The sequence below is a fragment of the Caretta caretta genome, chromosome 4 (genome assembly GCF_965140235.1).
Source record: "Caretta caretta isolate rCarCar2 chromosome 4, rCarCar1.hap1, whole genome shotgun sequence".
Classification (NCBI taxonomy): domain Eukaryota; kingdom Metazoa; phylum Chordata; order Testudines; family Cheloniidae; genus Caretta; species Caretta caretta.
The window spans coordinates 90,394,175-90,408,918 of NC_134209.1; the positions used below are offsets into that span (position 1 = coordinate 90,394,175).

Sequence of the window (14,744 nt, forward strand, 5' to 3'; positions counted from 1 at the left end):
TTGTTCCAATAAGAACAATAACTTAGGTGCACCGTTTCTTATTGGAACCCTCCGTGAAGTCCTGCCTGAAATACTCCTTGATGTAAAGCCACCCCCTTTGTTGATTTTAGCTCCCTGAAGCCAACCCTGTAAGCCATGTCCTCAGTCGCCCCTCCCTCCGTCAGAGCAACGGCAAACAATCGTGCATCTGAGTTGAGAGTGCTGTCCAGAGCAGTCACAATGGAGCACTCTGATGGGGCTAAAACATTGTTGCGGGTGGTTCTGGGTACATATCATCAGGCCCCGTTCCCTCCCTCCCTCTGTGAAAGCAAGGGCAGACGATCGTTTCGCGCCTTTTTTCCTGAGTTACCTGTGCAGACGCCATACCACGGCAAGCATGGAGCCCGCTCAGGTAACCATCACCCTATGTCTCCTGGGTGCTGGCAGACGTGGTACTGCATTGCTACACAGCAGCATCAACCCCTTGCCTTGTGGCAGCAGACAGTACAGTACGACTGGTAGCCGTCCTCGCCATGTCCGAGATGCTCCTGGCCACGTCGGCCAGGAGCGCCTGGGCAGACATGGGCGCAGGGACTAAATTTGGAGTGACTTGACCAGGTCATTCTCTTTAGTCCTGCAGTCAGTCCTATTGAACCGTCTTATGGTGAGCAGGCAGGCGATACGGATTGCTAGCAGTCCTATTGCATCATCTTCTGCCGGGCAGCCATGAGATGTGGATGGCATGCAGTCCTTCTGCACCGTCTGCTGCCAGCCAAAGATGTAAAAGATAGATGGAGTGGATCAAAACAAGAAATAGACCAGATTTGTTTTGTACTCATTTGCTTCCCCTCCCATCCCCCGTCTAGGGGACTCATTCCTCTAGGTCACACTGCAGTCACTCACAGAGAAGGTGCAGTGAGGTAAATGTAGCCATGTATCAATCAGAGGCCAGACTAACCTCCTTGTTCCAATAAGAACAATAACTTAGGTGCACCATTTCTTATTGGAATCCTCCGTGAAGTCCTGCCTGAAATACTCCTTGATGTAAAGCCCCTTTGTTGATTTTAGCTCCCTGAAGCCAACCCTGTAAGCCGTGTCCTCAGTCGCCCCTCCCTCCGTCAGAGCAACGGCAGACAATCGTTCCGCCTTTTTTCAGTGCGGACGCCATACCAAGGCAAGCATGGAGGCCGCTCAGCTCACTTTGGCAATTAGGAGCACATTAAACACCACACGCATTATCCAGCAGTATATGCAGCACCAGAACCTGGCAGAGCGATACCGGGCGAGGAGGCGACGTCAGCGCCGTCACGTGAGTGATCAGGACATGGACACAGATTTCTCTGAAAGCATGGGCCCTGCCAATGCATGCATCATGGTGCTAATGGGGCAGGTTCATGCTGTGGAACGCCGATTCTGGGCTCGGGAAACAAGCACAGACTGGTGGGACCGCATAGTGTTGCAGGTCTGGGACGATTCCCAGTGGCTGCGAAACTTTCGCATGCGTAAGGGCACTTTCATGGAACTTTGTGACTTGCTTTCCCCTGCCCTGAAGCGCATGAATACCAAGATGAGAGCAGCCCTCACAGTTGAGAAGCGAGTTGCGATTGCCCTGTGGAAGCTTGCAACGCCAGACAGCTACCGGTCAGTTGGGAATCAGTTTGGAGTGGGCAAGTCTACTGTTGGGGCTGCTGTGATGCAAGTAGCCCACACAATCAAAGATCTGCTGATATCAAGGGTAGTGACCCTGGGAAATGTGCAGGTTATAGTGGATGGCTTTGCTGCAATGGGATTCCCTAACTGTGGTGGGGCCATAGACAGAACCCATATCCCTATCTTGGCACCAGAGCACCAAGCTGGCGAGTACATAAACCGCAAGGGGTACTTTTCAATAGTGCTGCAAGCTCTGGTGGATCACAAGGGACGTTTCACCAACATCAACGTGGGATGGCCGGGAAAGGTACATGACGCTCGCATCTTCAGGAACTCTGGTCTGTTTCAAAAGCTGCAGGAAGGGACTTTATTCCCAGACCAGAAAATAACTGTTGGGGATGTTGAAATGCCTATATGTATCCTTGGGGACACAGCCTACCCCTTAATGCCATGGCTCATGAAGCCGTACACAGGCAGCCTGGACAGTAGTCAGGAACTGTTCAACTACAGGCTGAGCAAGTGCAGAATGGTGGTAGAATGTGCATTTGGACGTTTAAAGGCGCGCTGGCGCAGTTTACTGACTCGCTTAGACCTCAGCGAAACCAATATTCCCACTGTTATTACTGCTTGCTGTGTGCTCCACAATATCTGTGAGAGTAAGGGGGAGACGTTTATGGCGGCGTGAGAGGTTGAGGTAAATCGCCTGGCTGCTGGTTACGCGCAGCCAGACACCAGGGCTGTTAGAAGAGCACAGGAGGGCGTGGTACACATCAGAGAAGCTTTGAAAACCAGTTTCATGACTGGTCAGGCTACGGTGTGAAAGTTCTGTTTGTTTCTCCTTGATGAAACCCCCCGCCCCTTGGTTCACTCTACTTCCCTGCAAGCTAACCACCCTCCCCTCCTCCCTTTAATCATTGCTTGCAGAGGCAATAAAGTCATTGTTGCTTCACATTCATGCATTCTTTATTCATTCATCACACAAATAGGGGGATGACTACCAAGGTAGCCCAGGAGGGGTGGTGGAGGAGGGAAGGAAAATGCCACACAGCACTTTAAAAGTTTACAACTTTAAAATTTATTGAATGCCAGCCTTCTTTTTTCTGGGCAATCCTCTGTGGCGGAGTGGCTGGTTGGCCAGTGGCCCCCCCCTCCGCGTTCTTGGGCATCTGGGTGTGGAGGCTATGGAACTTGGGGAGGAGGGCGGTTGGTTACACAGGGGCTGTAGTGGCAGTCTGTGCTCCAGCTGCCTTTGCTGCAGCTCAACCATACACTGGAGCATACTGGTTTGGTCCTGCAGCAGCCTCAGCATTGAATCCTGCCTCCTCTCATCACGCTGCCGCCACATTAGAGCTTCAGCCCTGTCTTCAGCCCGCCACTTACTCTCTTCAGCCCGCCACCTCTCCTCCCAGTCATTTTGTGCTTTCCTGCACTCTGACATTATTTGCCTCCACACATTCGTCTGTGCTCTGTCAGTGTGGGAGGACAGCATGAGCTCAGAGAACATTTCATCACAAGTGCGTTTTTTTTTTCTTTCTAATCTTCACTAGCTTCTGGGAAGGAGAAGATCCTGTGATCATTGAAAAACATGCAGCTGGTGGAGGAAAAAAAAGGGACAGCGGTATTTAAAAAGACACACTTTATAAAACAGTGGCTACAGTCTTTCAGGGTAAACCTTGCTGTTAAGATTACATACATAGCACATGTGCTTTCATTACAAGGTCGCATTTTGCCTCCCCCCACCGCGTGGCTACCCCCTCAACTCTCCCCCCTCCCTGTGGCTAACAGCGGGGAACATTTCTGTTTAGCCACAGGCAAACAGCTCAGCAGGAACGGGCTCCTCTGAATGTCCCCTGAAGAAAAGCACCCTATTTCAACCAGGAGACCATGAATGAGATCTCACTCTCCTGAGGATAACACAGAGAGATAAAGAATGGATGTTGTTTGAACGCCAGCAAACATACACTGCAATGCTTTGTTGTACAGTGATTCCCGAGTACGTGTTACTGGTCTGGAGTGGTAAAGTGTCCTACCATGAAGGACGCAATAAGGCTGCCCTCCCCAGAAACCTTTTGCAAAGGCTTTGGGAGTACATCCAGGAGAGCCGCGAATGCCAGGGCAAATTAATCCTTTCACATGCTTGCTTTTAAACCATGTATAGTACTTTAAAAGGTACACTCACCGGAGGTCCCTTCTCCACCTGCCGGATCCAGGAGGCAGCCTTGGGTGGGTTCGGGGGGTACTGGCTCCAGGTCCAGGGTGAGAAACTGTTCCTGGCTGTCGGGAAAACCGGTTTCTCCGCTTGCTTGCTGTGAGCTATCTACAACCTCATCATCATCTTCTTCTTCTGCTTCTTCGTCCCCAAAACCTGCTTCCGTGTTGCCTCCATCTCCATTGAAGGAGTCAAACAACACGGCTGGGGTAGTGGTGGCTGAACCCCCTAAAATGGCATGCAGCTCATCATAGAAGCAGCATGTTTGGGGCTCTGACCCGGAGCGGCTGTTCGCCCCTCTGGTTTTCTGGTAGGCTTGCCTCAGCTCCTTAAGTTTCACGTGGCACTGCTTCGGATCCCTGTTATGGCCTCTGTCCTTCATCCCCTGGGAGATTTTGACAAAGGTTTTGGCATTTCGAAAACTGGAACGGAGTTCTGATAGCACGGATTCATCTCCCCATACAGCGATCAGATCCCGTACCTCCCGTTCAGTCCATGCTGGAGCTCTTTTGCGATTCTGGGACTCCATCATGGTCACCTCTGCTAATGAGCTCTGCATGGTCACCTGCAGCTTGCCACGCTGCCCAAACAGGAAATGAGATTCAAAAGTTCGCAGGCCTTTTCCTGTCTACCTGGCCAGTGCATCTGAGTTCAGAGTGCTGTCCAGAGCGGTCACAATGGAGCACTCTGGGATAGCTCCCGGAGGCCAATACCATCGAATTGTGTCCACAGTACCCCAAGTTTGGCCCGGCAAGGCCGATTTAAGCGCTAATCCACTTGTCAGGGGTGGAGTACGGAAATCGATTTTAAGACCCCTTTAAGTTGAACTAAAGGGCTTCATCGTGTGGACAGGTGCAGGTTTACATCGATTTAATGCTGCTAAATTCGACCTAAAGACCTAGTGTAGACCAGGGCTCAGACTCTGCTATTTAAGACTAACAACTTAATGCTTCAGCATTTCTTCACATGGTTCCAGGTTGTTACTGTTTGTGCGCGAGGCATCGGTTGTTTTTTTTGCCTTGGGTTAGGTAGGATTGGTAATTATTTTTCCTTCGTTTGTGTGGCACATTTTAGATATGTGAGAAGTAGGGATGTTTTTCCAGACTTATTGGATATGAAATAGTAGCTATCAGAGTGTATCAGATATTAATATCAGCTACTGATAATTGCCTTCAGCGGGAGAGCTTAGCAGCGAGTAATGAAACTCAGGGTCCAGGAACAAACTAGAGATAAGGAGGCTGTGGGTGGGAGAGACTGGAGTTTATGCTGGGAGGAAGAGGGGGCATGTAGGGGTTATGATGTAGCAGGTAGCATCCCTCTGGGGATGAGGTGACCAAGTCCATTTGGGAATCTCTGGGACCAAAAAGAAGTTATAAGAAAAGAGCTGGAATTTCTTCAGTGCCTCACTCCAATTTTGTGTGATAACTGAGTTAAGCATTCAAAATTTAGGAATGCAGTAGAAGTGATACACATCTATTTTGAATTGTCTCATCCATAATGGTAACCTTCCCATTATATTTCACTGATGTTTTTTAACTTTTAATTTTTCTCCTCTTTGCACAGTCCAATATATTCCTTTTCTTCTCTGAGTTTCCTGTAGTGATAGAAGGGCAGTGATAAAGACCATAAAATCTCAGAGCCCTGGCCTGGGAGGATGTGTTGTACAAGTTAAGGTAAAGATCAACAAAGGAGTCTTTTCTTTAGGCTCCATCTTATGTGGGTAGGTGACTACCATCAGGGAGGAGACAACTCAAAATAGATTTGTTAACATCATACGCCAAATCCATGAAGACAGGACTGGTCAAGTACTCTCAGATGGTGGCCTCTCTAACCCATTCCCCATGTACAATGGTGTGAAACAAGGCCTTGTGCTGGAATCGATCTTCTTTAAACTCTTCTTTGCAGCCGTTGTGCATTATGCAATTGACAACCTTCAAAAGGGCATATATGTAAGGGACTGAACTGATGGAAGTCTCTTTAGTTTCTGAAAGCTTACTGCAAAGACAAAAATCCGTGAGGAACTTGTGTGTGAAGGTCTTTTTGGAGTTGATTGTGCTCCATCTAGTCATAGTGAAAATGACCTAAAATTTATTCTTCACATGGTCCCAGAGGCAACTAAACAGTTTGAACTCACCACCAGCCTGGAAAAAATCCTGAAGTCTTTTTCCAAACAGTCCCTTCAATCACCACCACTGAGCCAAATATCAGCACTGATGTTACAAAAATAAAGAATGTCAGTTGCTTTACAGTGGCAGTACTGTTTCATGTGAGATCAGGAAATATCAAACAGAATACAAGAGGCAAGCCAGGCTTTTGGAAGACTTTGCCACAAGATACTCAACAAGCATATCATCAGACAGCCAACAAAATGGATGATATACAGTGCAGCAGTGATAGCATCCCTTTTTATGCAGATGTGAAATGTAAACAATTTACTGCAGACGCATCAAGCAGTTTGAAAAATTTCACGTGTGCTGTCTTCGCTCTATTCTAAAGTTCCTCGGGCAAGACAATTTGTCAAACATTAACATCCTTGAAAAAACAACACCAACCAGCATTGAGGCAATGATCATCAAAGCTCAGCTTAGATGGACAGGTCACGTTACCTGAATGGATGATGATACACTCCCCAAAAAAGTCCTCTGTGGTGAGCTGAAATTCAGAATGTGCAGGAAGGTTGGTCAACGTAAATGTTTCAAAGACACGCTTAAACAGAATCTGAACTCATGAAAACTTTGAAGACATTACCACGGATAGACCTGAATGGAGAGCAACTATCAATAAAAGTTGTAAACTCTTTGAGAATGATCGACAAGAAAAACTGATTGAAAAAAGGGCCAAATGTCATTACAAATCTTCAGTGGGAGCCTACACATTCCTACGTGACATCTGTTCACAACCTTTGCTCCTTACAGATCAGACTATACAGCCATAATAGAAAAAACGAGCGGTCATGATGTCATCGTCTGATATGGCAGATGGCCATACAATGGCAATTTAATACATACTGTCAGCTGTTGCTGCTATTATTGAATGCTTATCACTTTGTCCTATGTGTATGTCAGAGACGGAGGAGCGTGATAATTGAACCACCTCACTAATTTGGACTTCAGTAGATATTATTTTGTGTGGACTTTTCCTTTTCTTAGCTCATGCTGTAATAATAATAATGGTGGCAATCCTGTCTTGTTCTTCATCTTCAGTCCCTTTCAACTTTTGAAATAGTAATTTGTGAGTTAAAAAAAAAAAAACTAGAGGAAAAAGCTCTGGTGGTTTTTGTTACAGTATGTCCTGCTGTAATTCCATTGTAAGAGTGCCCACAGTAAGCTTTTTTTTTTTTTTCAGAAATATAAAAAATATTTATCAGAAAATAGATGTGGATTTGATGGATTAACTGCAGAGATTTCTTCACAAAGATTCTGGGGGACATGTTTAATTCAATTTGCCATGTTGGATTAATCTGTCTTTTAGAAACTTTGAGCCTGATTCTGCAGCCCTCGAGTAGGCAAAAGGCTCTTAAAATCAATGGATGTTTTCCTGGCTAAGTACCACAGGATAGGGATTTTTTTTTTTTTTTTTAGGTATAAAATGGCTGGGTGTAAGTATGGCAAAAATATAGTTCTTAGAGCTTCAAATACCTTCTGACGCCCCTACTTCATTATAATTACAGTTGTGTCAAGACACCCAGTTTACACCACTGTTGTCACATGACCTGGTACTGTGGTTACAACAATCTACAGTATAGAGCCTTGTCAAGACTAGGAAAAGAATGTTTGGTTTGGTTGGTTGTTTAATCAAATTATTTACCTCTAGGTAGCTAATTCCATTGGGAAAACCAGTAGGCATCTACTGCAGATTCAGTTTACTGCCTTTAAAATGGTTAGTTGGTCAGGGTAGGCCCTAGGCTTTCCTCTAGCACAGTGGTTCCCAAACTTGTTCTGCCACTTGTGCAGGGAAAGCCCCTGGTGGGCCGGCCGGTTTGTTGACCTGCCGCATCTGCTGGTTTGGCCAATCATGGCTCCCAGTGGCCGCGGTTCGCTGCTCCAGGCCAATGGGAGCTGCTGGAAGCTGCGCGGGCTGAGGGATATACTGGCCGCTGCTTCCAGCAGCTCCCATTGGCCTGGAGCAGCGAACTGCAGTCAGTGGGAGCCGCGATCAGCTGGTATGATTTTAAAGGTGTTCAACTGAATCTACAGTGGGATAAGCTACCTTTACGTGGCTAACTCAAACAATATCCAAACACCTGTTTTCCTAGTTGAGATAAAGCCTTGATAAGACCTTAACCTTGGTCTTGTACTGTTACCTTGCATAGTTGTAACTGCAGTGTAGATGGGGTCTGATGACGATCAAGGAGTAGTGTTATAGGATTTTATGGACCTGTGAGTCTAAGTACTTTTAAAGTGAGGGCACTGTATTCTATGCAGAATAAAATATGCCTTTAAAGAAAAACCCATATCAAAATGCCTTTGTTTTGTTTTTCCTTTTTCCTGTGCATTGTTTCTGTCTCTTTGACAAGTCACAGTTGGATATAAAATTTCCCCCAAATTAAAACAATTTAAACATTTCTTCAAGGCTAATAAATGTACCCTTCTCCACCCCAAAAAGCCTAAGTTAGCCTGCACTTACCAAGCAAACAGAAGCCTCACATTGAGAGTGAGATGTTGACACAGTGACCTCATTCTGAACGTTACCTTCTTTGTCAGCAGAAGCAGCAGCAGCTCCGCTGGCTCTCGGCACTTGGAGCAGTTTGATTTCTGCTGGCTCGTTGGCATGATTTCAGGACTCGCTTTATTGTGAACCTAGCTGGTGAATGGGATGACAAGACATAAGCTTGAAAGGACTTGTTCCCCAATATGAATTTTTGACGAACAGTTCACAGCTACACAACTTTGATCCAGTGTACAATAGAACCATCTGTATTACACATAGGTCTGCAGCTTTCTTCAGACATGGAAAAGGAAGGCAAATTTTTTTTGTGATTATAATAAACACGGGTAAGTGTGTGAGCTAAATTGCAAGTGATTTTAGAAATAAATGCTGTGTGTATGTATGTGTCTGTATTAAATCAGGAATATATGCTGCTAGATGTAAATTTTGTAGCTTGTCTAGGAGTTAAAGCTTTAACGCGTCTCTGCTAATGCATGTCAGTGGCTTTTTTGCCCACTTGGTAAGGAGACTGGTTTGTTACTCTTGTACAGTGCAGCGGTGCACTGTTACAAAAGCAGCGACATTCCATTGCAAAGACAAAGAAGCATGCACAGACATACGGAGAAACCTTGGAACATCGAACTGTAGCTTTTCTCAGAACGATGACTCATTTCAGTTCACAAAGGATTCTGGGCAGGGTAGTGCAAAGGCAGGTTGGCTGATCCATTCCTATGACTTCACTTTGCAGAGAACCAGGCAGAAGAGGAGTGACACTGCAGAATCCTGAGGCATTGCAGTGGAGAGTTGCTTTACTAAGACTGTGAGTGCCTTCAAAACAGGGGGTGGTGGTAGGGTGTGATTCCAACTGTTCCATTAATATAGGGTGAAAGAAGAGATTTTTTTGAAGATGTGTTTTCATAACACTGAGTAGGAGGTATATTTGCAGAGCTCTTTAGAGATTTCCCCCCCCCCCTAATTCTTAGCTATGTTTATATATCTCTCTCTCTCGTACAAAATTATGGGAAGATTCAAGTATTATAGAATTCCTTAAAGATGACCCGCACAGTTAATGCATTAGCATTTATGGTCTGGAGGCCCCCAGTAGCTTTGGTAAGAGATGAACATTCAACATATTATTTAAAAGCATGCTTTATTTTTATTCAGGTCTTGTGGCATTGATCTCTGCTGCAGCCAGGCAGATTCCACTATGATGTAATGCCCTGGCAATGTTGTGACATCACAGCTACTGTAGAACTGTAATGGAGCATAGGGGTTCAGGTAAATCCCCTTTTTAACATATTGTGTGCTGAAAGTATAAAATAGTAATTCAGCAAAAGAAATTGAAAAAATCGTTTGGGTAGCTTTTTTAAAAGCTCACTATATATATTTTATAAAAAAGGAGTTTCCTGATATTCTCTGGGACAGTCCCATAGATTTTCATAGACGCTTTGTGATCATAGCTTTGCACAGACTGGGGAGTCAGGAGTCAGCTGGCTATGGTAAATGAATGAAGCAAAATACATTGAAATATTTCTATCATAATGTGTTGAGTGTGTGTGCGCGTGCACTTCAGCACATATTAACAAAGTTACTGACATTTGGTATGTTACATCTGCAGGGTCATTTTTAACCAGGTCCAAAGGATGGAATAGGTCATTTTACATGCTTGGATCAGAGTTAATCACTAGCAGCATTCAAAAGCTACCCTAAGAACGTTAACACATGAAGCAAATATTTGTCATACTGTAGGTCAGCACTGGGATTTCTGTGTAGTTCCCAAGGCCAAAAATAGTTTGAATGGTCATATCGTATAGTTGAATTCTTGCAATATGGGTTGCATTATGAAACAGTGGCATGTGTCTATAAGAAGAAGGTATGTTTTGGTGTGCATACTTTTTCAGTGATGCGAAATTGGCTAGCTGGTAAGATGCATGCAAGATTCTGTTATAATAATTATTATTATTATTTTATTATCATAGACCCTAAGAGCCCCAGTCATGGACCAGGATCCCATTGTGCTAGCAAGCATATAGAGGCTTATACCATCATTGTCTGTGAAACTGATTAGAGGCGTAGGGATATCTTTTTATTTTAGAGTCAGTGGAATTCTTACCAACTATTAGGGTGCTCTTTTAAAACGTACATAAATAAGGCTTAGCCTTCTCTTAAACCAGGGTAAATTGCTTGTTTGTTTTCTAAAAAATTTTTCTTGTATCCAGTTGCAGTCTTCTTTTGATACTACACTTTGATGTTATGTGTATATCAGTAAAGTAAGTCTGAAAAAGTGATTAAAAATAAATAAGTATGTTTAGTTGGGACTTGGCAGACTACATATTTTTTTAAATTTCAGTCGTGGTCAGTAAAATATAGAATCATAGGACTGGAAGGGTCCTTGAGAGGTCATCTAGTCCAGTCCCCTGCACTCATGGCAGGACTAAGTATTCTCTAGATTGGGGTAGGCAACCTATGGCACGTGTGCCAAAGGCGGCACGCAAGCTAATTTTCAGTGGCACTCACACTGCCCGGGTCCTGGCCACGGGGGGGGGGCTCTGCATTTTAATTTAATTTTAAATGAATCTTCTTAAACATTTTAAAAAACTTACTTGCTTTACATACAAAAATAGGTTAGTTATATATTATAGAGTTATAGAAAGAGACTTTCTAAAAATATATTACTGGCACGTGAAACCTTAAATTAGAGTGAATAAATGAAGACTCGGCACACCACTTCCGAAAGGTTTCAGAGGAACAGCCGTGTTAGTCTGTATTCGCAAAAAGAAAAGGAGTACTTGTGGCACCTTAGAGACTAACCAATTTATTTGAGCATGAGCTTTCGTGAGCTACAGCTCACTTCATCAGATGTATACCGTGGAAACTGCAGCAGACTTTATATACACACAGAGAATATGAAACAACAAAGCCCGTTGCCAATTGTGCCCACATATCTATTCAGGGGACACCATCACAGGGCCTAATAACATCAGCCACACTATCAGAGGCTCGTTCACCTGCACATCCACCAATGTGATATATGCCATCATGTGCCAGCAATGCCCCTCTGCCATGTACATTGGTCAAACTGGACAGTCTCTACGTAAAAGAATAAATGGACACAAATCAGATGTCAAGAATTATAACATTCATAAACCAGTCGGAGAACACTTCAATCTCTCTGGTCACGCAATCACAGACATGAAGGTCTCTATCTTAAAACAAAATAACTTCAAATCCAGACTCCAGCGAGAAACTGCTGAATTGGAATTCATTTGCAAATTGGATACTATTAATTTAGGCTTAAATAGAGACTGGGAGTGGCTAAGTCATTATGCAAGGTAGCCTGTTTCCTCTTGTTTTTTCCTACCCCCCCCCCAGATGTTCTGGTTTAACTTGGATTTAAACTTGGAGAGTGGTCAGTTTAGATGAGCTATTACCAGCAGGAGAGTGAGTTTGTGTGTGTATGGGGGTGGGGGGGATGTGAGAAAACCTGGATCTATGCAGGAAATAGCCCGACTTGATTATGTAAAGAGTTGTCACTTTGGATGGGCTAGCACCAGCAGGAGAGTGAATTTGTGGGGGGGGGGGGGGTGGAGGGTGAGAAAACCTGGATTTGTGCTGGAAATGGCCCACCTGTTGATCACTTTAGATAAGCTATTACCAGCAGGACAGTGGGGTGGGAGGAGGTATTGTTTCATATTCTCTGTGTGTATATAAAGTCTGCTGCAGTTTCCACGGTATACATCTGATGAAGTGAGCTGTAGCTAACAAAAGCTCATGCTCAAATAAATTGGTTAGTCTCTAAGGTGCCACAAGTACTCCTTTTCCACTTCCGAAAGGTTGCCAACCCCTGATCTAGACCATCCCTGATAAGTGTTTGTCCTACCTGCTCTTAAAAATCTCCAATGATGGAGATTCTATTACCTCCCTAGGCAATTTATTCCAGTGCTTAGCCACTCTGACAGGAAGTTTTTCCTAATGTCCAACCTACACCGCCCTTGCTGCAATTTAAACCCATTGTTTCTTGTCCTATCCTCAGAGGTAAAGAAGAACAATTTTTTTTCCTCCTCCTTGTAACAACCTTTTATGTACTTGAAAACTGTTATCATGTCCCCTCTCTATCTTCTCTTCTCCAGACTAAACAAACCCAATTTTTTCAATCTTCCCTCATGGGGTCATGTTTTCTAGACCTTTAATCATTTTTGTTGCTCTTCTCTGGACTTTCTCCAATTTGTCCACATCTTTCCTGAAATGTGGCACCGAGAACTAGACATAATACTCCAGCTGAGCTCTACTCTGCGCGGAGTAGAGTGGAAGAATTACTTCTCGTGTCTTGCTTACAATACTCCTGCTAATACATCCCAGAATGATGTTTGCTTTTTTTGCAACAGTGTTACACTGTTGACTCATATGTTCATTTATATGTTAATATATCACAGATCTCATGTTTCTAGCATTTTTAATGCTATCAGAAGCTGCATGTTCTTCCAGTTCTCACAATTGTTTAATCTGGTTAAAAGGTGCCATATAGCCTCAAGTGGCAATTTGATATGCACTTGTACATTGTTGTTTTGAATTGGTGTTTTTAAGTGTTTGTTTGCTAGCCTATGATGTGGGCTATTCTGGAAATAATATGATTGAACTCACCTTGAAATTTAGGAATGAGGATGCAACCCCGGTCAAATGCATAACTTGTTCAGTTTATCTACCAGTATTCGCCAGTTAGGCTCACAAAAAGTAGTTTTGCAAATGTGTCCCTTCAAAAAGGGATTTTAGGTAAGCTCGAAAAGAGAATATTTATATGAGGAGTTTGTTCTTCTGTCTGTAATTTTCTCTGTCCCCAGCTGCTGCTGTTAGCTATCTTTTGTTCGAAGAAGAGCTTTTTCCACTATCACAAACAAGCTTCTACTTTTGCTTGATCCCATAGTGAAGTCACAATCGTGTGCTGAAGATATCAGTCTGTTGGCATGGAAATCTATCTAAAGCATTTCTAATGCAAACCCTCCCTGTGGTAGTTAGATATCATGAAATGGCTGTAATGTCATAACTTGAAATTTCCTTTTTAATAAAATCGTATGTTTAAAGTTTATCTGGAGAAAACTGCTGTACCACAAAAGGTTAAAGAGCTCTGAGTGACAGGGAGAAGGGGAGGAATTGGTTACATTTGGGCTTCTTACATTTCACTGCACTGCAGAAGTGCTCTTAGGGGGTTTCTTCCCCATATGTGAGGAAATAAGTGTATAAATTCTAATAAAGTGTGGTTGTACTCTGAAAAGTGACTCTGTAAAAACATTGTAGTATTTTCATATTTTTCTCTCTCAATGGATGCATTGAATTGGCTCCATTTATAAATCAAAGATGATTTTTCTAACTGCTGTCCCTGCAAACTGAGACAGAGAGCGGGAAGTCAAACTTTGTTCTTTCTAACCATTTAATCAGTAATAAAGATTCTATTGTCAGAACTTAGCTGACAGTTTTGTTGCTAATGCATAGAGCAGAATGCAGTCTAGGTTTGTCTTTCATAACATTTTGTCATAAGTGTGATCTCTACTAAAAAATATTTTTTGTCAGTAAAATAAACAGATGAGATTCAGACATACAGGGAGCAGGTATACTGAATTAAATGGTGTATAGCAGAGCTGGTGAATAGGACACTGAAGCATGGGTTCTTATTTCCAACTCTGTTACTGATTGTGTGTAACCTGGGGCAATCACTTAACCTCTTTGTGCCGTGGGGTCTCATCTGTAAAGTAGGAATAATAATGTTTATTCATCTCTGTAAAGTGCTTCGAGATCCATGGAAGAAAAATGCTATTTAAGAGCATGTGTTTATTTTACTTATAACTGGACTCTTAATTTTTAAATAATAGCTCCCATTAAAAAGGGTAATTATCTATGTAAATCCCATTGTCATCAACGAGAGACCAGATCCCATTAATTACTTGTTAGGTGCTTAGACATTTTCAAAATGCTTATGAAGTACATAAGAAAATACCGGGAAACTTGATTTTATTATCATTCTTTTTTTTAATAAAGTTTGACTTTCTTTCCACTGAAATGGAATTGAAACCATGTACTTCTAGCTGCTGATGGTATTTTAACAAAACATACAGTCAGCTGATGAATGCCGCTTTCTGGGCTTCACTATTTTCCTTTTAATTTTGAACATAAACATTTGAAAGTCAAGTCTAGTAATTTGATTTCAAAGGAAAGCTGCTTGAAATAAGCATCAGACTGAGTTAATGGGAGCCATATGCTGAATCCT

The 14,744-nt window shown here is 43.3% G+C and overlaps 1 protein-coding gene across 9 annotated transcripts in view; it reads left to right on the forward strand.

Annotated features, from left to right (window-relative positions):
* STOX2 (storkhead box 2) overlaps positions 1–14,744 on the forward strand; it is a 238,048-nt gene that overhangs the window by 180,067 nt on the left and 43,237 nt on the right. Inside the window, exons 2-4 of one of the 9 annotated variants that reach the window (XM_048847906.2) lie at positions 8,545–8,832; positions 9,234–9,305; positions 9,650–9,763. The exons of 4 other annotated variants lie outside the window; for them this stretch is intronic. In XM_048847906.2, coding sequence (XP_048703863.2) covers positions 9,745–9,763 — 19 coding nt within the window. In that variant the 5' untranslated portion in view covers positions 8,545–8,832; positions 9,234–9,305; positions 9,650–9,744. Of the gene's footprint in view, positions 1–8,541; positions 8,833–9,233; positions 9,306–9,649; positions 9,764–14,744 lie in introns of those variants that run through there. 4 more of the 9 variants (XM_075127852.1, XM_048847907.2, XM_075127854.1 and 1 more) reach the window with 4 other exon arrangements.